At 38.5% G+C, this 25,477-nt stretch overlaps 1 protein-coding gene across 2 annotated transcripts in view; it reads left to right on the forward strand.

Moving 5' to 3' along the window:
- The first annotated feature begins 4,432 nt into the window (after positions 1-4,432).
- Positions 4,433-25,477, forward strand: part of LOC128628672 (carcinoembryonic antigen-related cell adhesion molecule 5) — a 28,289-nt gene continuing 7,244 nt past the window's right edge. Inside the window, exons 1-9 of one of the 2 annotated variants that reach the window (XM_053680664.1) lie at positions 4,435-4,774; positions 5,142-5,459; positions 8,202-8,480; positions 8,611-8,877; positions 10,403-10,678; positions 10,775-11,029; positions 22,854-22,983; positions 23,801-23,838; positions 25,067-25,089. In XM_053680664.1, the coding sequence (XP_053536639.1) occupies positions 4,726-4,774; positions 5,142-5,459; positions 8,202-8,480; positions 8,611-8,877; positions 10,403-10,678; positions 10,775-11,029; positions 22,854-22,983; positions 23,801-23,838; positions 25,067-25,089 (1,635 nt within the window). In that variant the 5' untranslated portion in view covers positions 4,435-4,725. Of the gene's footprint in view, positions 4,775-5,141; positions 5,460-8,201; positions 8,481-8,610; positions 8,878-10,402; positions 10,679-10,774; positions 11,030-17,124; positions 17,388-22,853; positions 22,984-23,800; positions 23,839-25,066; positions 25,090-25,477 lie in introns of those variants that run through there. The other variant, XM_053680666.1, reaches the window with a different exon arrangement.

Consider the following 25,477-nt stretch of genomic DNA (forward strand, 5'->3'; position numbering starts at 1 on the left):
CTTTCTATTTTATGGGTAATTCAAATTCTCTGGTTTCGATTCTCTGGGTAACTGAAAACTGAAGTTTCTGATGCCCTGGGTAACTGAAAACTCTGGTTTCTGATCCTCTGAGTAACTAGAAACTCTGGGTTTTTATTTTCTGGGTTATTAGAAATGCCTGGGTTCTGATTTTATGTGTAAATTAAAACCCCTGGTTTCAATTCTATGTGTAAGTGAAATAGCCCTTTTCTGGAACATAAGAGTAAGGTAAATGAGCTCTTTTTTAACCCTATTGGTAGTGAGATCATAGTCTTCTTGAAACATATGGGTTATTTAGTGTGTAAATACAGTATAAATACTGGAGCTTAAGCTCAGGGTATTGGGATCACTTCTGAGAATTCTCATCGGTGTGGATCTCGTGTGGTGGAATGGAACAATAAAGCTGGACCCTTGCTTCTTCTCACTCACGGCTGGTGTATTTTTTTCTATCTCCAACTGGGCTCAGAGGTAGATGTGAGTATTGGCTTCTAAGTTGAATTTTAAATGTTTTTGGGTAATAGGCTAAATTTGAGCCAACACTAGCTACATTAATCTCTTCATCCAATTCATCAACTTGCATACTAGATCCCGTACCTACATGTTTGTTTAAACAGATTTGTCCAGGAGTAATTGAACCACTTCTAAATATAATCAATTCTTCCCTAAGCACTGGCTATGTACCTAAATCACTTAAATTAGCAGTTATTAAACCCTTGATTAAAAAACCTGATCTTGACCCGTCTCAATTGTCCAGCTATAGACCAATATCAAATCTCCCCTTCATCTCTAAGATTTTAGAAAAGGTTGTAGCAAAACAGTTATGCTCGTACTTAGATAGGAATAACATTCATGAAATGTATCAGTCAGGATTTAGACCTCATCATAGCACAGAGACAGCGTTAGTTAAAGTAGTAAATGACCTTCTACTGAACTACGATCAGGGTTGTGTCTCGCTGCTTGTGTTACTCGACCTTAGTGCAGCTTTTGATACTATAGATCACACTATTCTCCTTGATAGATTAGAAAATGTTGTTGGTATTAAGGGAACAGTCCTCTCCTGGCTCAGGTCTTATCTGACCGATCGTTATCAGTTCGTAGATGTAAATGGTGATTTCTCCATGCGTACTGAGGTTATTTTTGGAGTTCCACAGGGTTCTGTTTTAGGCCTACTGCTCTTTACTTTATATATGCTACCCCTAGGTCAAATTATTCGTAAACATGGAATTAGCTTCCACTGTTATGCTGATGATACACAGTTGTATGTTTCAGCGAAGCCAGAGGACAGACAGAAGCTTAGTAAAGTTGAGGAATGTGTAAAGGACATTAGACATTGGATGTTAATTAACTTCCTTCTACTTAATTCTGATAAAACAGAAATACTTTTATTAGGCCCACGTGTAGCTAGAAGTATTCTTTCTGATCACATGGTTACTCTGGATGGTCTTTCTGTTTCATCATGTACAGCAGTTAAAGACCTTGGAGTGATTATTGACTCCAGCCTATTATTTGATGCTCATGTAGATAATATTACTAGGATAGCCTTCTTTCATCTCAGAAATATTTCTAAAATAAGAAACATATTGTCACTACATGATGCGGAAATACTAGTTCATGCATTCATCACCTCTAGATTAGATTACTGTAATGCCTTACTGTCTGGATGTTCCAGTAGGAATATAAATAAGCTCCAGTTAGTCCAGAATGCAGCCGCTAGAGTCCTAACTAGAACTAGAAGATACGACCATATCACACCAATATTATCAATACTGCATTGGCTCCCAGTAAAATCTCGCATTAACTATAAAATACTTTTATTAACCTATAAAGCACTAAATGGTCTCACGCCACAATATCTAAGCGACCTTTTGGTTTTATATGATCCGCCACGCCTACTTAGATCAAAAGATGCAGGCTATCTGACGGTACCTCGAATAGTGAAGGCTACAGCAGGGGGAAGAGCTTTCTCTTATAGAGCCCCACAGTTATGGAACAGTCTTCCTATTAGTGTTCGGGACTCAGACACAGTCTCAGTGTTTAAGTCTAGGCTTAAAACGTATTTGTTTACTCAAGCCTACCCTGACTAGATTCTGTTCTACTACTTCGCAGTCATAATTATCTTTTTTCTCCCTCTCTCCTTTCGCCGAGCCCCACACGAATTTATGGAGATACTAGAGATCCAGATCCTTTCCCCCTCTGGATGGAGCTCAAATCTTCTTTAATTCCAGACTGCTGGGACTACGGCTGCTCCTAACACCATACAGACTTCATATAAATCCATAATGAACTTTTTCACACTAACTGTTGTTACCCAGATGAGGACGGGTTCCCTTCTGAGTCGGGTTCCTCTCAAGGTTTCTTCCTCTTAAAACATCTTAGGGAGTTTTTCCTCGCCACCGTCGCCACTCAGTGGCTTGCTCGGTTGGGATAAATTCGCACCTTTAATATCTGTATACCATGTTGATATTTCTGTAAAGCTGCTTTGAGACAATGTCTACTGTAAAAAGCGCTATACAAATAAAATTGAATTGAATTGAATATATTCCAATAGATTTGATCTAAAATGGATCATAAAATTTTGCAAGTGTACTTGAGCTGTCCTGGACTACACAAGTTTGTGCAAAATCTTATGATCCATTTTAGATCAAAAGAAGAGATTAGACATGATGAAAATCTGACCTTTTTTACAAAGCAGTTAACATGGTCAGTGTCACTAATTTGCTTCCATATAAATAGGGAGGTAAAAAATGTGCAGAATCTTGAATATTAAATATTGAGATATTGAACATTTACTTTCTTTATTGTAAATATGAGGGGGGGAAAGACTAATCTTACCTCATGCACCTTTAAGGGGATGGCTAATCTGAGGGGCAAATTATCATATGTGGTGAATTGTCTTTGCAATTACCTTATCTGCCAATGCCAGTCACATAATGAGATATTGAGATGAAGTCTTGAATGACAAGTTTAGCTCACACCTTCTTCAGCACCAAAACCCAGCGGGGATAAAAGACTGTAAGCCATAGAGACATGAAACTTGTCCAATCTGCAGTACTCCCATCTCAGGCAGAGATATGAGCCTGATCGGACTGATGGTGGAGCTATAGTGTTGTATTCTATATTCACCATACAATATATTCTAATCGGAAATCTTCTTTCTCCATGTATCCTAGTTTGGAATTTGATATGCCAATGATCATGATGAATAATTTATATAGTAATTTATATACAAATTAGTTTATAACGTCATTTAGTGACTTTTATTGACTTTTTGAAAAAAAGAAAATAAGGCAACACTGCCACTTAGGTCCATCCAATTATATTTTGAGCACAATATGTGAAACCTATTTTTGGTTTTAATTTTATTGCAGGCTTGTTCAGGATATGTTCTGAGGAAGTCTCTAAAGTTTGTGGTGTGGACGTCCATAGGCAGTGTACATACTGTAAGCCTGAAATGTGATATACTGCATATTTGTCCTAATCTGTAAATGGATTTCTAATCATTGTTTATTAACCCTGTCATACCTGCTGAAAGCTGATCATAAACATATTTTAACATTGAATTTTTTTCACGAAACTTGAACGACATGTCCATCTCTGCACCTTCTGTTAGACTAACTTCACGTACTCATTTCCAAACTAAAATTGGCCCAAGCAATAAGCATTCCCTTTTTTGGACATTTGACTCCACCCACTCAAATTTAAGTTAATAATATATGCTAAACTTAATTTTAAAAAAAAGAAAAAAAATCATACTCCTTGGATTTTCATTTAGGACATAAAATTGGTGTCAAAATACTCAGCACTCAGAGTCTGATCCTCAGGAATTATCAAAAATAACTGTAAACAGCCTGACCACCACATACCAATCAGCTTTAGAATTTAGCACTGAGATGCTGTCAGAAATGATGTATTTTGTGAATATGTTCATGTCGGTGAATTTATCTTTATCTTTAGTATATTTATCAATGGTCTCTTTAGTTCTATGCTACTTAGCAAAAACAGGCAACTGGGGCCACTATTTGATTTTTGCTGTTATAACATGAGAAAACATGATTTATACATCATTTCAACACTTCTCCTATTAATAATAGCAAAGCAGATCAAAGTCAGTTAATGTTGCTCTATAAACGAATGTTTTCTAAAATAAGACGCTACCATGAAGTTTTACATTGTATTGCTTGTGGAGATTATTATTATTATTATTATTATTATTATTATTATCATCATCATCATCATCATCATCATCATCATCATCATCATTATTATTAATAATAATAATAATAATAATAAATTTATTTATTTATTTTTGTTTTTTTGTTTGTTTGTTTTTTGCGGTTGCAGTCGTTTTGATATTGTATACAATGTTGAGTATTGTATACGATGCGATTTTTTAAATATCTTAAATCATCACCTGACTATAAGGTTAAAGGCGGAACTTGAATGTGACGATCTGAGATAAACCGGTGCAGGATTACTCTGATAGTTTCCCCTGTAGGCTGTTCACTCCTGCATGTGTGCTTTAATGGCACTGTTTACAGACCTGCTGTTTCGTCTGCTTACTTAGTTAACTTTTGCTTTTTCAGTCGTTTGCTTTCTAACTCGAGTCTAATCGGCACTATTCGGTTTCACATCGGGTGATTAATCAGCACAGATCTTTCTGTAGAGACGCTTATTGAGAAGCAGTGGTGGAGCTCCGGATCTCTCCTGATGGATTTACACGCTGTGTGCTGCTCTCTGCTTCTGCTGTCATGTACAGGTGAACACTATATTCTTCCTATATCTGTGAAGATGAATACAGTGAGTAACTGCAGCGTGGCTTCCTGCAGCATAATAGAAGAAATAAACATTACAGCGCAGTGCAGTTTACACAGTTTCCCTTCCTATAGCCACAAAGGGACTTGGTCTGAAACGTCCTGTATCTCTGGAAACTTTGCGTTTTTTATGCTCTCTCTCTCTCTCTCTCTCTCTCTCTCTCTCTCTCTCTCTCTCTCTCTCTCTCTCTATCATGTATATTACATGCTTTCTTACTTATTATTATTGTTGTTGTTGTTGTTGAAGTGTTTTTATTACAGTGTTTTGTTTTATTTTGTTTTTGTGTTTGTCTTATTTATTTCTTCACACAGGAGTATGTTTTGGCCAAGAGGTGTTATTACCTGAGAGAATAAATAAAGCAGTTGGGGAGAATGTGGTGATTACTCCAATCCGTATTCTGGATCCCCCACATCACATCATCAGATGGAGGTTTAATGAGATCTCCATTCTTTCTGGACCTCCAAGTGGAATTATAATACAGGCACCGTACACTGACAGAGTCAGTCTGAACCCCACCACTTATGCTCTGGAGCTCAAGAGCCTAACTGAGAATGATACTGGACTATATTCTCTGACTGTAGACACTCCTACAAATTCTTTCACAGGTGAAACCTCACTGCAGGTGTTTGGTGAGTAAACAAAACTTTTCTTTTTAACACAAGATTTTTTTTTCTTTAATCTAGTACAGTCCTCAGATTGTAAATGCAAGAAAAGTATTAAATGCTTATAGGTGACAATAATCCGTTTTTAAACAGGTGTGTAAGGATTAAAAGTACACAGATTTGTACTGCATTACATCTTCACAGCTGAATTGGAATACACATCTTTCAAATTGTAGTACATTTTCTTTATCAGATTATTCTTGCATTAGATTACTAAGAACATGCATTGGATGTTACTGTTAATATATGACTAACACAAAAAAGTAGTTCAGTTGTTTCATTTGATAGAACATGTGTTTGAATTAAAGACAGAATATTGTCAAGTCTGACTTAGGGATGTCACGATACCAAAAATCTAGTAGTCGGTACCGATACCACCAAAAGTACATGATACTCGATACCAAAGTCGATACCACGGTATGGTATAAAATTAAAAAAATAAAATTAGAAAACATTCCTGGAGGACATCCTCCTCTGGCTGATAGTGGCAACGGAGGGGGGAGGGGGGGGGGGGTATTTTAGTTATCAAACACTGACTACGTTTACATGGACAGTAGTAATCTAATTATTGACCTTACTCTGATTAAATTAATAATGTGATTACGGTGTTTACATGAGTCCCTTTTAGAATACTCCTGTCATGTACCTGTTTTACATGTTATACAACATAATTAGATTAACAGCCCGCGTCATTACGTCACCGCGCCACGCCGTCCGACATCCCTCCAGAATTTCACGTATCAACATACAGTTCGTCTTCGTTATGGTACAGTATACAGTTTTGGGTGTTTTTATTTAATTTTTTGACGAATTCTTTAAGTGCAGTTAATTATTTGTCATGCTACACGTGCTAATAGACAACTACTTGAAGCCGTGGGCTGTATCTCAAACCACCTACTTACCGTCTGTACAGTAGCCGAGATACATCTATTTTTCCCCACTACAGGCCTATAGTAGGCAAGTATGCGGTTTGGGACACAGCCGAACTCTCTTGTTCTCCGTAAAATGTTGAGCACTGCCGTGTGTGATCATGTCCTGTCGCAAAATGCGGTGAAAACTCTCACACGACGTTGATAGTGTGATTAAGGTGTTTACATGTCTGTAATACATGTCCATAATGCGACTAAAACAGGAGTACTCCACCTGTCTTAATTCGATTAGAGCTTAATTCGAATATGACCTTAATTAGATTAAGGTAAATAAAAATTGCTGTTTACTTGGTAGTTTATTAATCAAAGTATGGTCTTAATCGAGTTAAGAGTGGATTATTGTTGTCCATGTAAACGCACCTACTGTCTGATAATGAGTGGACGTGCACTCCTAAACGCATGCGTGCACATACACACACACACACACACACACACACACACACACACACACACACATACACGCACACGCGCGCGCACACGCATGCACACAGACGCGTGCGCGTGCACGGACACACACAAACACACACACAGACACACACACACACACACACACACCTTATACTCTAAATGCAAGCATTAGTTTGAATTCACTGATATGGTGGCAGACCAAAAAGATTTGTTAAAAGCATGAACATTTGAATAATTATTAGTGACATTAGGCTACATTTAGCTGACAGGACACGGGCTGAATGGCGATGCATGGTGGCCCATTCGGAGGTAGTTTATAACACTGCAATGCGTTAGCATCATTAACAAATAACTGGCTATCGCAAACATTACATGGAGCATAACGTTAGCTGGTTTCCTGGCCACAATGCCAGGTGCCTCAAACAAACATAACATAGAACCGTCTTTCAGGTGCTTTGCCAAATTCCAGGTGTTTCCTCACTTTGTTTGAAATGAACAATAGCATCGGTTGCACTCCGGAAACCGATACTAGCTTTCCTCTCTTTTCCTCTCAACGATTTGGGCGGAGCTAAACTTGTTAAGCTAAGCTAATCTTTTGTAGTTTTTACTGTGTGCTTGTAGGCGTTCTTCTTCTTCTTCTTACTCTTCATCACTTGTGGACTGACTAAAACACTTGCGCGTATTTTCTGCCCCCATCAGGTTCGGAAGAATCGCAACATAGGTACTTTCGTTACAATCGTACCAACAGAATGCAGAAAAACAAGTACCGTCACGTTTTAAGAATGTTGGTACCGACTTGGTACCGAAGTATCGGTTCTCGTGACATCCCTAGTCTGACTATAAGGTCTCAAATTCAGAGCATTAATTTTATAGTAAAATATTGAACTATAAAAAATACAGGAACTGTGGAGTTTAGAACCATATTTGGTAACAGATTTCTGTAATGATCATCCTATAAATAATATGCTACACTACCACTGGGGTAGGACAGTTGTGTCATTGTCCACTCCACTTGTGCCATTTTGACTTCTGCTGCCATATTGCTGTAAAATTTCCTCTTTTGAAAGCTCCATAACTGGTGACTGAAGATCGATGACTGGCACCCACATAAAAAATCCGTAGTTCTATAATAGCAGAATTATTAGACTAAAAATAAGTTGGCAAGGAGTACGTTACTCATTTTTACTCATAGCTACTTTTTACTCCGCATTGTTATCTTGGTCAGTATGGCTAAAACAGTGAAATAGTGATTACTATCTAAGGTCATGAGCGCTAATAGTGTTGGTACGGTGATTATGCTTAGGTTTTGATGATAAATGAACTTTCAAATCTTGTGTACACCTGAGCCCTTTATTACTTTTTAACCCCCCAGTGCCACCCTCCAATGTTACCATAGTACCAAGTAAAACAGAGCTGGTTGAATTCAGCAGCACTGTGAGTCTCGTCTGCTCTGCGTCTGGCTCCTCTCTTTCATTTATTTGGCTGAATGCCAGCTCTGAGGTAACAGCAGGGGAGCGAGTTCAGCTAACAGACAACAACAACAGTCTGACCATTACTAGTGTGATCAGATATGACACAGGCCCATACCAATGTGAAACATCCAACATCATCAGCAAAGCAATGAGTCCTCCATTGAACCTCACCATTTACTGTGAGTTATTTCATATCATGTGACTTGTTGACAGTCATGAGATTTATCTAACAAACTTGCATGAAATACCTGGTCTACACAAGACCATGATGGCTCTAAAGCTGACTAAATATGGACTGTTCCATTGCAGATGGTCCAGAAAATGTTGCTGTTGAAGCAGATCCAGTGGGACCCTTCTACAGCTCTGGGTCAAACCTCATACTGACCTGCTCAGCTGAGTCCAACCCTGCTGCTGAGTTTCAGTGGGCTGTGAATGGAACAGAGCTTGGTGAAATGGGCCAAGAGCTCAGACTGAGCGACATTCAGAGCAGTCAGAGTGGCAATTACACCTGCACTGCCCATAACAATCAGAGCCTGAACTACACTGTGTCTGAACCCATCAGCATCACTGTACTAGGTGGGTTATAGTTTAGATATTGAATTAAAGTGCAACAACAACAAAGAAAAAAATAGCAAGCCACTCAGTTAAGCAAAAGCGGCTCTCCCAGAAATGTAAAGTATTTCACTGCTTGATTTTTTGCCTTTCGCAAACCTTAGCCAACTGTAAAAGATGGCCACAAAAAAGTGGACAGTGGCATACTGAGACATTTTAATTCAACACTGTAAAACATATTAGCCCAATTAAGTTATGTGAACTCATTTCTTCTCTTTAACTCCAATTGTCATAACAAGTTTTGGATGTTGAATTCAAGTTTATAATATTAAAAAAAAAACTTTAAAAAAAAAAACTTAAAGCAATCCTTTGTCTTGACTTGCAAAACTTGTAAAACAAAACTTTTTGAGTTGAAATAAAGTTTATCTACCCTGCTTTGTGCCCGATGCTTCCTGGGATAGGCTCCAGGTTCCCCCGCGACCCTGAAAAGGAGTAAGCGGTTGAAGATGGATGGATTAATAAAGTTTATCTTCCAGTTGAGTTTACTTACATTTCTAAGGCAGCAGGTGGCCTTTTGTTTCTAAGTTTAACCACCTGAAATATCTTACAGTTAAGTAAAATTATATAACTGACAGATAAATTGAGGAAATCGTTTGTTGGTGTTTAAAAACCTGCTATATTTTGGACTCCTAATATGGCAGAACTGCTGTATTTTACTAGTACTTTAATAATTTGTGTACATACTGTGTAAGGAATACAACAGAAATAAAACAGGGCATGCTGTTATAGGGAAATAGTAAATTGTGTACTCCAGCATGAATCAGAGTGTCCTGTGGCGATTGCTACACAAAGCACTAACACCTGAGAATCCTTTCATCAATGTTAAGTAAATGTCATCTTTCAGAAGATTTCACAGATTTCAAGACATTTTTCATTATCAAATATCATCTTTTGTTTATTATTAGGCTTAGATTATGGTGAGTGTCCACCATACACGTCCCTGTGAATGAGATGTTACTATAGAAACGCTAACGTTTTAGAATGAGAGCATTGATGTAAATCTGTTATTTGATTTGTATTCGGCACCACTGTCAGAGCTGTTGTTATAGAAAATTAATCAACACCTAATGACAAATCAGATTTCAGAATTCAACAGTGCTGTGGTATAAATATAATTTATCTACAAGAGGTCTGAAAATAGGTAATTGGTTATGCAATCAAGCTATATCTGGGAAAACAGAGGTTATTGGGATTTCTAAAACAGTAAGTGAAATGTTTAAAGTGCTGTTATAGACCAAAAGCTAAAAGTCATAGATATACAGAATCAAAATGCTATTTGGTTCAATTAAAATGATTTTGCTATGTGACAAATAGGAAGTAAGTTCTTAAATAAATGATTTGGCAAATATGATACAATAAGCAGATTATGTTTAATGTTGTTATAGCTTTAACAGTCCCAGGCCCTATAACTATTTCAAATTCCATATCAAACCACATTGTTATATGAATGTATTTGACTGTTTATTTGTTTCCTCTGTGAATTTTACAGGAAAAATATCTGGAGCAGCACTTACTGGACCAACAGATGATCTAATAGAAGGTGTTTCCTCTACTACATTATCCTGTAATGCAAGTGGAACCATCTACAGTGCTGAATGGATGAAAGATAATCAGAAACTGTCAGCTAGCGACAGCATCACATTCTCGAATGATAACAGATCAGTGATGATCAGTCCGGTGAGGAGAAGAGACAGTGGTGAATATAAGTGTAGTCTCAGCAACCCCTTCAGCTCTGACACTGCAACATACAGAATGATTGTTAATTGTAAGTACAAATATATTCCTGGTGCTGATTTGTTTTAAACTGAAGAAACATCTAAGTTTAATTTGACAGGCAATGACTCTGTGCTGTGTGTTACAGTTGGACCAGATAATGTGTTAATTGATGGACCAGTTGAAATGGAGGAAGGAAATAAGTTGACACTGTCTTGCCGTACTGAATCTACACCAAATGCCTCGTACAAATGGATGTTTAATGGGACTTTAACTGAAGTGAATATAGCCATATTTACTGTGGAGCAGACTACCTTTATGGACACTGGAAATTACACCTGCATGGCCTCCAATCCTGTAACCGGACGTGATGCCTCTGGATCCCATGTTTTGGTGGTTAAAGGTGAGATTTTATGCTTTATAAAATAAATAAAATAGGATAAATAAATAAATAATTCGTATAAACAAATGACAAATAAATCAGACATAAAATATAAGATGTTTTGAAGTAACATGTAAATAGACCAAGAAAATAATTATATCTCTATAATTCCTAGATCACTCTAATTTACTCAAAAATATAATTTATACAAAATATTTCTTCAGCTGGAAGCAGGTGTCACACTAAAGATCTATTGAGGATTTTAATATGTTGAGTCACTAAGATGTTATCTGTACAAAATCATGCTGGCTCTTAACCTGTATTAATCAGTATTAATCACTTTTTTACAGTATGGATGTTTAATGTAAAGTACAAAGTAAAATAGAAGTTGTGTAATGAGAAATTGCTATTTCATATGATATTTATATTTACATTTATTCATTTGGCAGACACTTTTATCCAAAGTGACTTACAAATGAGGAAATACATGCAAAGTGAGCAGAGAAGTAGTGCTACCAGGGGTGTTAGCTGGACTGTTAATCACCTGAGGCTGAGCCCAATTCTTCTCCATGCATTTTTTTCAGCTCAGCTAGAAGCCTAAGTTTTGTATTATGGAAGCAAAGGTAACCTAGCTGTCAATGACGTGGTCAGAAAAAAGTTTCTGACATGAACAGAACAAGTTGGATTTATCATAAAACTTGCCTCGGGTGTCGTCACTGTTTGTAGGACTACCAGGCCAATAAAATAATGTTTATTCATCTAAGCTAGTTTGGTGTCACTAGTCAAAGGGAAGCACAACTAAGCTATGCATTTAGCTGCTACAGGGCCATGCAAAGTAGATCATCTTTCCTTCTGCTCTGCTCATATCATGTTCACGTAAACTGGAACTCATATACTCACAGACATTAACACACCTTGTTTTCCTGCTCAGCATCAGAGGATGTTCCTGTTTCAGTTTCAACCCCTTTACTGGTTTAAAAAAAATAAACAGCATATATCCACTTTGCCTCACACTGACTGTGAGCTAGCATTTGGCAGAATTGAGAGACTGTCAGCCAATAAGACACGAGTGTTTCCATGTATTTTCCTGTAAACCCTGTTTGATTGGTCTCGCCTCCGTTGAAGAGGTTGACTGAAGATATAAAATTACAACACCACCGTCTTCTTTTACTGATGTTCAGTTACGTAGTGACAAACCACTCCAAGTGGATTATTATTTGAGTCTAAAGAAAAAATCTTTGGGGATGCAGCCCTCAGTGCTCAGGCCAGGTTACGCCCCTGAATGATACCAAACAGAATTTTTAACTGAGTTGAGAAGCAAAGTGTGTGTGCAAATGCAAAAGTTTTTTATTTCAATTTTTTATGTAGGGGACTGGGGGGTTAACTGATCGCAGGAGAGTGTTGAGGTAGCATCAAGGCCTTGAATTTGAGGCAGGCAGCTACAGGAAGCCAGTGGAGGGAGATGAAGAGGGATGTGACATGGGTTCTTTTGGGCTGGTTGAAAACAAGGCGTGCTGTTGCATTCTGAATATTTATTTACAGCATTTTAGATTATTGATATTTATCTTGTTTTCATCTTTACATCTTCAATCACCAACTCATCTAAAAACAAACAAACAAACAAACAAACAAACAAACAAAAAAACACAGCAATGATGTCTCCCTTTCTATTCACTTCATGTTTTGCCTGCATAAAAAATATTTATTTTGACCTTTTTTCTGACAGTGGTGGGCTAAAAAAAAACTTAGGAATCGTGTATTCTTAAGAATCCAGTCATACGATTTTCTTTACTGAAAATACATAAGTGAAGTCAAATCAAGTGGCTTTATTGTCATTTCAACCATATACAGCAGGTAGGTTCCTCCAGGATCATGGTGTTACATAAAACAACACACTAACCACATGAGACGACACAGAACTAAATAAGACCTACATATTTAAACATAAAGTGCATGTACAAATGTGCAAAAAACACAAGACAGTACAGTAACTACTAAAACAGGACAATAGGCACAGTAAGAGACAGTGTAGGACAGACCAGTACACAGTTCTAAAATAAGTAATATAGAAGTTCATTCTGTCAAACCTAATTATAACTGCCTTGAAAATTGTAGCTACCTCTAGTTAAGGTAGTACAGTAATCCAACTGATGTCTCACATAAATAAGGATGTACAGCGTCCAGATCAATTCTGCATTGTTAAATAGGTTGGATGGGTTGTGTATAGCCCTATTGCTGAGGTGAAATTTCAGTCATTTCATTTCCAGTTGTGTGTCAGGATAAAATCTGGACTTCTCTTGTAAGCTTGAATGTTTTCTACTCATCTCAAAAAGCTTCAGTTTTTCTGATTAGTAAATTTAAAAAACAGTTTGTAATTAATTCCTGAGATGAGACAAACATAAGATGCCAAGCAGCTGGGTAAACATTACCTTTAAAATTATTCTTTTGATAGATACTTTTATCTACAGCAACCTACAAGTTTATTATAGAGCAACCTACATGTGAGGTCAATCCAGTTGAGTCCAATCCACCAACCGAGATGAGGGATCAGTTTTGTCCTGCTGGACAAAACTATGAATAATTAAATTAAATTAATCAAATAGTTAATGTTTAATCATGCATAAACATCATTTGCCCTGTCATCAATATATCAAGAGTTCAAATCTGATAATGAGAATTCTACTACAGTAATCCATGAAGATTACTGGGTGGGAGGGATGTCAATAAATTCTCCCCTGTCAGTCACAGCGACACTAGCTAATCACAGGCATTTGAGAGCTCATGTATGCAGAAGAGGGCAATTACCCCTTTACTCTGAGTGTGTTCAGCTGCCCTGTAATTTAGTATGAACAGCAGTTTAAAAGGTGGCTGGCTTTTTGTCTGAAGCTCTCTTGTATAGGGATATCTTTGAAAGCCTAATTTTTACCGTTAAAAAAAAATCCCATTTGAAAATATACAAGGTTGTTATAGTATGCCATAAACTGCAATGGCATATGCCACATCATTTACTGAATGCTGTAGAAGACAGAATTTGGGGAAAACATGGCAAAACAGTTAAATATTTTATCTTCAGTAACTGCTTTTTCCTGGTCAGGGTTGCAATTGACCAAAAGTTTGAAAATAAAAAAATGACAGACAAGAAAAAAAATACTAGGATTCATATGTGTACTGATGATAAGGTGGAACCACTGCTTAAAATCTCTTTTACTGGTAGCAAAAAATGGCATTTTTGTTTGTTTTGGGGGTACCTGTGTTCAGCATTGATTTGTTTTGTGATCTCACACACCACCGTAGTGGTTAATGGCTCGTATGAAATTAGACACTTAAGACTTTAAGAATTAGTAGTTATTTCAAGTATTTCTTCTTTGACCTAGCCTACCGTGGGCAATATATTGATTAAAAAAAAAATTATTTAAAAAAATCACACAAAAAAAACTTTTAACACAAATGTTACATCTTCACAGCAAATGTTGGTATAAACCCCATTCCTGGTCTCAAAGATGCCCCAAGTACTTGTATATGAACACGCAAAATATGAGGAAGTTATCTCTAACCACTCAAATTGTGTGTAAGGTTATCCAAACACAGGTAAAACCCTCTCCAAAATGGCACAAAATGAAAACAAATGGCAGTAGCATGAACTCTGATACACAATGTACAATTTCACACAAAAAAAGTCTGAAACATACTTATAAAATATAATGTTTATTAAAAATAGTGCCAGAGCCCCAGGTGAAGGAGAACTTGCTCTCCGAATGGCTCAAATGATAGACACGAGTGACCCCTCAACTCAGACTTCTTTCAGGGGTAGATAGAGCCCCTCAACTCAATCCACATAGTCTTCCTCCAAAAAAAAAAGAGCCACTCGGAAATAACTGCTCCAGAAGCTGTGACGCATTCAGGCTTTTTCGGAGCACGCCGCCGCTATAAGACGCCGATAGATCGCACGCTGAGCGAAAACCAGTAGAAAACTAGCGATCAGAAAAAACTGCCAAACATGCAAAAACCTGCTGTATAAAGTTTTGCAGGAAGACCGCTAGAACGGAGCTGCCATTTCCTGATTGTTTCTCTGCACGGCCCTGTACCGCTGTGCTCATTGGCCTGTACCCGCTGACACACAACTCAAGACGCAAGCGTAAAAGGTTCCGTTGTGCTGATTACGCGTTTGATTTTCTCAGCCTCTGAGTGGTCAATAATGTCGAGTTTGGGTTTGTTCGAAAGCTAAAAGTATGTACAATTGGTCCAAGTGGGTGTCAATCGAGTTAAACTGCCTGTTATAATTTAGGAGGCGGGCTGTTCAGCATAGCCAAAGGAGATTTTTTTTTTTTAATTTTTTTTTAGATGGTGTCTCAATTCAGTTTATGGCTAATTACTAAATTCCAGAGGGATGGGATACCGAAACACTTAATGCATTTTGAAGAGGACATTTGTGACTAAATATGGAACTTTGCATTTGTTTTCTTCAATAAAGCTGATGGACTTTGTGCCGATGGAAATGTGCATGCTTTATATAACCGCGAGCGAACTGGATTTTCGTCTATGTAGGTAATGTAAGGGAGTAAACGTTTATACAAGTCCGATCTTTGGTTTAAATGTTATAATTTTATTGTGGCAGTTGTATACGGTGTTTTACTATCAAAAAAGCTTTAGTCGTGCTCTCCGATTTATCTCTGTATTGTTTTCGTGGAGAGGTGTGAATTGTTTGCCCAGCAGGGAGCTCAAACTCCGCCCATTTCCCATCCCGTGCTCACCAGCAGTTAAGCACACAGACATAAAACTGTACACACAGAAAGCCACAAGTGTCCCGAATAATCTTGTACCAGAACTGCGGTGATACAATAATTCATTTGTTTATACGAATTGAAAATGTCCGATAAGTCGGTTTCCATGAACGCTAGTGTCGGGACGAAAGGGGTTAAGGTTACACTTGGGTTTTATTCCAAATCTCCATTCATTGTGCAGTTTGTACCATCTGAACTGTAGATTCACCCTTAGTACAAGGGTGTACTAATAAAACTAAGTGAAATTTATTGACATTAATGCATTTATTTTGATTTATATCAGAAGTGGCCATATAGTGGCCTGGAAGGGGTTTTAATATTTTCTGATATTTTCACAGGAAAAGTAAAAACATCATACTCCACTTACACAACATTTTGCTGCTTCCCATGAGATCTTGTGTCAGATAGATTCCCCTTCTGTAAAGCTTTGTATTAGTATTCATTCAGGATGAATTATTTTTGAATATGGATAATGTATTCGTATGTGGTAAAAATTAAATGTCTCCCAGCATTAAATAAAATATCCCTCTTTATTTATAGATTTATATATTTCTGTTCATAAATTGTTGGTTACTTATAAAAATGTTAATGATATGTAGTGATATATATTTTTAGATGCTGCACACGGTTCAAGCTTATTAGTTTATTATTCCTTATTAGCGTTTCTTTTCATTTGCAGTTGTGCTGTTTCTGTATAATATTAAAAAAGTGATTAACCTCAGATTATTTCCTGATTATTGTTTATTTTTTAACATAGTTTAAATGCTATATTTTATAGACTGTTTCACCTTAAGAAATGTGTTTTTTTCGGCCACCAGTGAACTTTGTTCATGTAATCTTCAGGGAAGTGGATTTAAGATTACAGCAGAATCTGAGTGATGTTAAAAAGTGACATTCACCAAGTGACATCAAGCATTTTTTTGTACTTCCAGTCCAATCAGGTCTCAGGTTGGGGGTCAAGCAAGAAAAACGAAAATGGAATACAAGTGAAAAGTCATGGTAGTCTAATATAAATCTAAGGAGATTTACAACTTTCACTGCCAATATTCGAATGCTGCAGTATAACTAAAAAATGACAATGAGTCTATTTTGGGATACTTGAATTGTGACTGCATACAGTCTAATCACACAAAAAGCTCCTCTTCTGTTGATTTTCTGCCGCAAAAGCCTCAGTGAAGTCAAACAATATTATTTATTAATAATATATATAACGATGGGCAGTTAGGTGATTCTAGTTAGGAGTGTTAAATGTGTTGTTCTAGATAAGACACTCTGGCCAGCACTGTTTCTGTGAAAACTGTGAAAGCACCCATCCATCTTCAAACTCCTTTTCAGGGTCGCAGGGGAGCCTGAAGCCTATCCCAGGGAGCATCGGGCACAAGGCAGGGCACACAATCACAAACACATTCACACACTACGGACACTTTAGACACGCCAATCAGCCTACCATGCTGGGGGATGAAACCAGAGTTCCAACCGCAGCACGGGGAGAACATGCGAACGCCACACACACAGTGCCGCAGGAATCAAACCCCAACCCTGGCGGTGTGAGGCGAACGTGCTAACCACTAAGCCACTGTGCACGAAAGCACCCTTAGGTATGATTTCATTTGTTACCCACAAACCCAATGTCAGTCATTTCTTACCGAAAATAATCAGGGAGTCCCTCTGCCATTTAGTGATAGTTGTGGTGTTGTGATGTGAGGTGCAGAATACAATCTAAAAAACACTGGGTTAAAAACAAGCCAAATTGGGTTATTTTTAGCCCGACGGCTTGATAAATATAGGAGAGAACACATTCTGGGCTAAACTAATCCATCAAGTTGGGTTGTTAATTTTAACCCAGCAAATGGGTTGTTTTTCAACCCAAAGGATGGTTTCATGTTTACAAAAATGCTGGGTTAATTTTATTTCATAAATGGGTTGATATTTTCAGGCTTATTTTTATCCTATGAAAATGTGAAATACACCACATTATAAACAAATATGTCAACATGGTATCTCCTTTATTTATATACAAGAAGCTGTTTAGAAATGTATTGTATTTAGAGTTTATATATATAGACTTTGAAGAAGAAAGAGTCAGATTTTGATCAAAGGAGACATTTAAAACATCAAAAAAAAAACAACTTATGAACCAGTGTGCATTAAAAACAAGTAAGCCAAACCTAAGAAGATAGCGGTGCATTTAATGTTATCTAAACTGGACTGTTACGCACATTTTTGCTTTCTCTAGTGTATAGTAATGGTTTTATGGAGAAATATATTGATAAAAATATTTAATTCAATCATTTGTTAATTTTAACACACCTGTGTGTGTAGCTAAGGACAACACATTTTGTGATGCTTTCAACACAATCAGTGTGTTAGTACATTTAACACATGCTGTATGTTAAACATTTCCACACAAATATGGGTTAAAAATAACAATAATTAGACAGAGATGTGTTATTTATATGTTTTTAACCCTACAATTATCCTAAAATGCTATTTGTTTGTATGCTAAAATTCTTCTAAAAAGCTCAGAGAATGCACAAACAATTGCATGAAATTCAAGTGACATTATTAAAATCATTAAAACGTTTCACAAATGTAAGAAATTGAGTTGATGGATCTTCTACCTGCCATCTGGGAAGACAAGAGTCCCACTCTCTTCCATTTGAAAAGCTGTAAAAGAGCAGAAAAAGTGTTTTTTAGTTGTTAGCTACAAAATATGGACAGATGTCTGTGGGCTTTAACTGAGAAATTGCATTACAGAATCCCAAATTGTGTAAATTTGGAAATGTGACCTCCACTCCCCTAAAGAACAAAATGGCGCTGTAGACTCACCAGGAAAATCTAGCTAACTTGCTAAATTTATTTTCCAGCCTTTAGGACCTCACTTCCAATTATTTTGCACAACCTAATGAAGTGAATCAACATTACAGAGATAGTGGAAAGCATTACAACCTACTGTAACCCCAACCTCTTTTTTTGTCACGTTAACCTTGTGAAGAACTTCTGGCCTCGACATTACCGAGTTAGCTAAGTTCCGTTAGCCACTGACTGTCTGCACCTATTAACCAGCATTAACATTCACCCAATACATGAAGAAATGCTAATTACTACATCTTGCCTTGTCCAAAACACTTGCTAAATTTAGTTAACCTTAACCCACTCTCTGTATTACATCATGGTGAACAGATGTAATGCTGTTATTGGTAACTCTCAAAAAAGTAATTGGAATGTCTAACATTACCACGAGCTGTATGCTAATGTTATCAACTCAGGTGAGCGTCTAACCCTTAGCATCACTCATCCCGCTAACTAATCTGCATCCTGCTAACTAACCCTGACTCGGAGCCTCAGATAAGATGCAGGCACAGCTAATTTTAGAATAACCTCAGTCCATATTTCAAACCCAACATAAACACAAGACACTAGTAGTGTAACTCTAGCACTGAGGAAGCAGTACATGATATTCACTTTTGAAGCCGTCACGATATGTAACGTTAATTATCACTCGCTGAGTTACTGTTTTCCAATTAATAGATTTTCGAGATCTCCCTGCATAAATATCACTAACTCGGCCAGACATTTTCATCAGCTTTAACACTAAATAGTGATGAATGCTTTTAGTTTCCTTGCCTCAAAAACTGCTAGCTCCACTTGAGGCGAATTCAAACAGTCCGTTTTGAGTTGATTTGAGACAAGGAGCTGCGCTGATATGACTGGTGGGGGAGGTGCATTGATTCAACTGTCAGTGAAAATGACCCAGCCACTAACCCAGCTGTTGGGTTAGTGAAAATACCCCAATTAAATGACCCAATAGGCTCAACCCAGCATTTGGGTAGAAAAGATAACCCAGCATTTTTTTGAGTGTAGAGGTGTTTAAAATCAAATCGAGTGTGCTGAGATTGTTTTAATTTTCAGTCTGTGGTTAAGGCATTGGCCCACTGAATGTGAGGTTGTGAGTTCAAATCCCAGTTTTGCCAAGGCCCTTAACTCATAGCTGCTCAGTTGTATAAATGTAGAAAAAAATTCATGTCCTTTCACTCTAAGTCACTCTGGATAAGGGGATCTGCCAAATGCTGTATAATTATAAAGAGTACTTTATTGATCATCAAGGAGAAATTGATTGATTTAACTTAACTTTATTGTCCACCAATGTGGAAATTCTTCTTTGGCTTCTCAAACACAAATAACCCCCACACTTATACACATACACAATACATCAATATAAAAATTATTCTCAAAACGAGTTGCTTACCTTTCATTTAATATTGTAATTGCCACTGGTATAAAGGAATGTTTATACACATTTCTAAGATATTTTGGGACCTTGTACCTTCTTCCAGATGGAAGCATTACAAATTCTGATTTAAGTGGGTGTGTGGAGTCAAATACAACCCTTGTTGCTCTTCTGTGCATTGCCAGCAAATACAGTTTATCAAGCTGTGTTTGCTGGTGTCCTATTATTTTTCCTGCAGTTCTCACAATCCTCTGCATCTTATTTTAATTCCTCACTCCTAAGTTACCATACCAGGCTGTAATATTAAACATTAAAATACTCTCAACATGACTTTTGTATACCATTTCCAAAACGGATTGAGCAGAGCTTGGGTTGGCCGTCTCTTGGACCTGGGTCAGGAACTTGCCATGAGCAGAGCTTGAGTTGGCCGTCTCTTCGACCTGGGTCAGGAACTTGGCATGAGCAGAGCTTGGGTTGGTCGTCTCTTAGACCTGGTACGTGAACTTGGCATGAGCAGAGCTTGAGTTGGCCGTCTCTTCAACCTGGGTCAGGAACTTGGCATGAGCAGAGCTTGGGTTGGCCGTCTCTTGGACCTGGGTCAGGAACTTGCCATGAGCAGAGCTTGAGTTGGCCGTCTCTTCGACCTGGGTCAGGAACTTGGCATGAGCAGAGCTTGGGTTGGTCGTCTCTTAGACCTGGTACGTGAACTTGGCATGAGCAGAGCTTGAGTTGGCCGTCTCTTCAACCTGGGTCAGGAACTTGGCATGAGCAGAGCTTGGGTTGGTCATCTCTTCGACCTAGGACATGAACTGGACTTGGGGGGTCTCCTCATTGACCTCTAGCAGGAGCTTGACCTTATATTGGAGTTCTGGAGCTGAGACCCCCTCATGGGTCTCTGGCTGAAACTCTGGGTCTGAGGTCACCACGTTGACCTCTGGCTGAAGCTTGGCGGGTGAGACCCTCATGGGTCTCTGGTTCGAGCTCTGGTTGTGAGGTCGCCATATTGACCTCTAGCAGGAGCTCTTCTGGTGAGACCTCCTTGTGGGTCTCAAGCTGGAGCTCTGAGGTCGCCACATTGACCTCTGGCTGGAGCTCTGAGGTCGTCACGTTGGCCTCTGGCTGGAGCTCTGAGGTCGCCACTTTGACCTCTGGCTGGAGCTCTGAGGTTACCATGTTGACCTCTGGCTGGAGCTCTGAGGTTACCACGTTGACCTCTGGCTGGAGCTCTGAGGTCGCCACATTGACTTCTGGCTGGAGCTCAGCATGCAAGACCACCTCGAGGGTTTCAAGCTGTAGCTCTGAGATTGCCACATTGACCTCTGGCTGGAGCTCAGCATGCAAGACCTCCTCGAGGGTCTCAAGCTGTAGCTTTGAGGTCGCCACGGTGACCTCTGGCTGGAGCTCAGCATGCAAGACCTCCTCGAGGGTCTCAAGCTGGAGGTCTGAGGTCGGCACGTTGACCTCGGGCTGGAACTCTGCAGGTGCTTTCTTGTGTAGCTGTCTGTGGTTACGCCAGCTGCTCTTGAAGCATCGCTGAGAGCAGAAAAATGATTCCGGGATACCTACCTTTGTGCATGTAGGACACCGCAGCTGAGCCTCTTTCCAGCAGCCCTCAGCCATGCCGATAGGTGTCACCTCCACCACGTTGGCCAGAACCTGAAGTGAAGCTGCAGATTCTACCATGTCCATCCACTTGTAATAGAGGTGAAATGGCAGGTCAGCCTGGGTCGTCCCATTGACCCCCCCAGTAAATCCAGGTCGTGTAGCTGCCCGGGCTGCGTGAACTCCTCCAGAAACAGTTCCACGAACTGAGTGACATTATTGAGGGCACTGGACCCTGTACAGACCAGCTGCTCCGCCCAGTCACGGGCCGGGCCATAAAACCGGGACACTAGGAACCCAAGCCACTGTTTCTTGTCAGGCTTGGGATGCACCAGGCTAGAGAAGTATACCTGGCTGTGGAAAAGGAACAGTATCGCTTAGTTCTCCAACCCAGAAGTCTCCAACAGGAGTTCAGCGGCAGTCCTCTGGTGGAACTGGACTGATAAGAAACTTTGCCAGTAATCCGTATATTAACTGTCGGGATGCTCTCCTCGTTCTCCTGCTGCTTCCATGTTTAGGCGGAGTATTCTGTCACGTCACGAGACGTAAGGGAGTAGGATACAGAAGCAATTGCAGTTAAGAGCTTTTATTAAAGGAGGCAGGCAGACAAATCCAAAATGTGAAACAGATGCATAGTCAAAAACAGGCAGTAGGTTGGCCGATCGACAAACAGGCATAAACGGGGCAAAGCAGGAATCGAAGTCGCAGTCACAGAAAACAGGGTCAAAACACAAAACAATAAACATGAACTATGACTATGAACTGGGAGCGGAAAACACCAGCATGGACAAAGTGAACTAATCTAACGTTAACCTAAATTATCTATAGAACTATATCTAATACTATGTGCAGTGTACTGGGAGGCGCGTGGTATATATATCAAACATAATCAGTGCTAAGTGCTGACAGCTGAAAATGCTGAAGTCACACCCTCGAACAACAACCAATGACAGAACAGGGAGGAGACAGAACAGAAACAAACAAACGCACATGTCCACAGTAAACAATGTCACAGTTGTCAACATTCGAACCCTCCGGCTTTCCAAGTGCGCTGCCTAAATTGCACAATAAACTCACAATATACCACAAAAAGAAGGAATAAAAATATGCAGAAATATTTCTGCAAATATAAAACGCTATGTAAAATGTATATATGACTTATATCAAGATATACTTTTGATCTTGACCTTCTCTAAATTTTTCTCTAAATTATTTCTTTGTGTTCTCATAGAAAAAGGTTCTATGGGCGGAGGTGGAGATTCACTGTCTGGAGGAGCTATAGCTGGGATTGTTATTGGAGTTTTATTGGGTGTTGCTGGAATTGCTGGTTTGATTTTCTACTTTATTAAAGGCAAAGAAATGTAAGTACAATAGACCATAACTTTGTATTTTTCCTTGTAATTAACATTTTCATCACTTCTGAAAAGAATCTGGTTCACATTTGGGCCCGAAATAACTTCAACTTAGGGCCAGATGTAACAAAATTCTTTATTATCCCGAGCTGTCTAAATCTGTTTCGGTGCAGAACTGTAAATGGATCAGTTCATGGGGCTTGCAAAAATTATGTAAATCTGGAGCAAATGCAGTGTGCATTTGTTGTCTGGGTATTTTAATCGTCCAGCATTTACTGCTTTGATTTACAGCTTAATAAAGCAGCGCAAACAGTTATTTTCTTAACAAAATGTTAAACTTTTGTTTAAATTTTTTTTTTTTTACTTTGCTTTCTTAAGTTGTAATACATGCTTCTGAAAGTGTGACCAGAAATAAGGATGCCAATACATTTTAACATAACTTTTTTTGATTTTATTGTTGTTAAAATATTACCAGTAGCCCTGTTTATTGGGAAATCATCATATAATAATTCTCAAAAATGTCACAAATATTCTGACAGCAGTTATACATAGACAGGTTTTAGTATCAATTGTATCTATAACCAAATTTCATGTCAGGATTGGAGTAAAATTATTATTATTATTATTATTATTATTATTATTATTATTATTATTATTATTAGCAGTAGTAGTAGTAGCAGTTGTAGTTATTTATTTAGTTGTTATTTATTTATTTTAAAACATAATTGTTTCAATTATATTTTAAACACTTGTCTCATGTGACTGCTAACTACTTTGTAAACAATTACTATTAAATTTGATTTATTGTAATACATTTTCTGTGCAGGATAGAAAGAACCTCCAGAGGAAATCAGCAAAATCGAGGTATGTGTAAAGCACTTCAGTCATTTATAAATATGTTTTGGGTGAACTGACTTATATATGATCGCAAATTAAAGTAATATCAGATCTATATATGGCACATTTTTTATGTGGTACTGTACAGACACCGATCAACCATAACATTAAAACCAGTGACAGGTGACCTGAATAACATTGATTATTGTTACAATGTCAATGTTGTGTCATGTTGGAAGTTCATCTGTTGGAAGCAGGAAAAATGTGCAAGCGTGCAGATCTGAATGTCTAGACGTCTGTGTCACCTCCAAAACGGCAAGTATTGTGGGGTGTTCCTGGTATTCACTGGTTAGTACCTACCAAAAGTCCAAGTCCAAGGAAGGACAACCGGTGAACCGGCGACACGGCTATGGCTCACTGATGCACATGGGGATTGAAAGATTGCCCGTCTGGTCCGATCACTCTGAAAAGCTATTGTAGCACAAATTGCTGATTGCTAATTGCTGGCTTTGATAGAAAGGTGTCAGAACACACAGTAAAGCCTACAATGGACATGAGAGCATCAGCACTGGACCATGGAGCAATGGAAGAAGGTGGCCTGGTCTGATGATTCACATTTGTTTTACATCATGTGGAAAGCCGGGTGCGTCGCTCACCTTGGAAGTGATGGCACCAGGATGCACTATGGGAAGAAGGCAAGCCAGAAGAGGCAGTGTGGGCAATGTCCTGCTGGAAAACCTTGGGTCCTGACTTTCATGTGGAAGTTAATTTGTTAATTTAACACCTACCTAAACAGTGCTGCTGACCAAGTACACCCCTTCATGGCAAAAGTATTCCCTAATGGCATTGGCCTCTTTCAGAAGGATAATGTGACCTGCCCCACTGCAAATGAATGATTTGAGGAACATGACAAAGAGTTCAAGGTGTTGATTTGGCCTCCAAATTCCCCAGATCTCAATCTGATCTAGCATCTGTGGCATGTGCTGCACAAACAAGTCCGATCCATGGAGGCTTCACCTCGCAACTTACAGGACTTAAAGGATCTGCTGCTAACATCTTGGTGCCAGGTACCACAGCACACCTTCAGAGGTCTTGTGGAGTCCATTCCTCGATCGGTCAGTGCTGTCCTGGTGGCACAAGTGTTTTAATGTTATGGCTGAGAGGTCACATGCACAAATAATTCACTTTATTATTGGCCTAAATACATAAACCTAATATTCTATTGCATAATCATAATGATGCTTTTTTCCCACAGCAACACCAAGTGAAGGACAGCATGTGAGTCACTTTTTTAAATTTCCAGTTTTACAGTCTATACACCGTGCAAAGAGAGTTTATTCAGAGCATGTAGGTGACAGTTGCTTTGCCTTTATTACTTTACTATCAAATGACTCTTGATAGTGTTTATAATACAAAAGTAATTAAAGTGGCAAATACTCTTCCAGCTACTACAGATAGATATCTCTTACCGTAAGCCACTGAGGACTTTGCCCTCATACGCCACATAGGCAGAGCAATTTCACTTCCCACTCTGGTAGTTATTGACAGTGATATTTTCTAGTAAATAATATAAGGAAATAAGCAAAGGAATGTTTCTCCAGATACAAACTGCGTTTTCATGAACAGGAATCCATACAGAGCCTTCAGTGCTCCAATGCAGTGTCAT

The sequence above is a fragment of the Ictalurus punctatus genome, chromosome 1 (assembly GCF_001660625.3).
Source record: "Ictalurus punctatus breed USDA103 chromosome 1, Coco_2.0, whole genome shotgun sequence".
NCBI classification, from domain to species: Eukaryota; Metazoa; Chordata; class Actinopteri; order Siluriformes; family Ictaluridae; genus Ictalurus; species Ictalurus punctatus.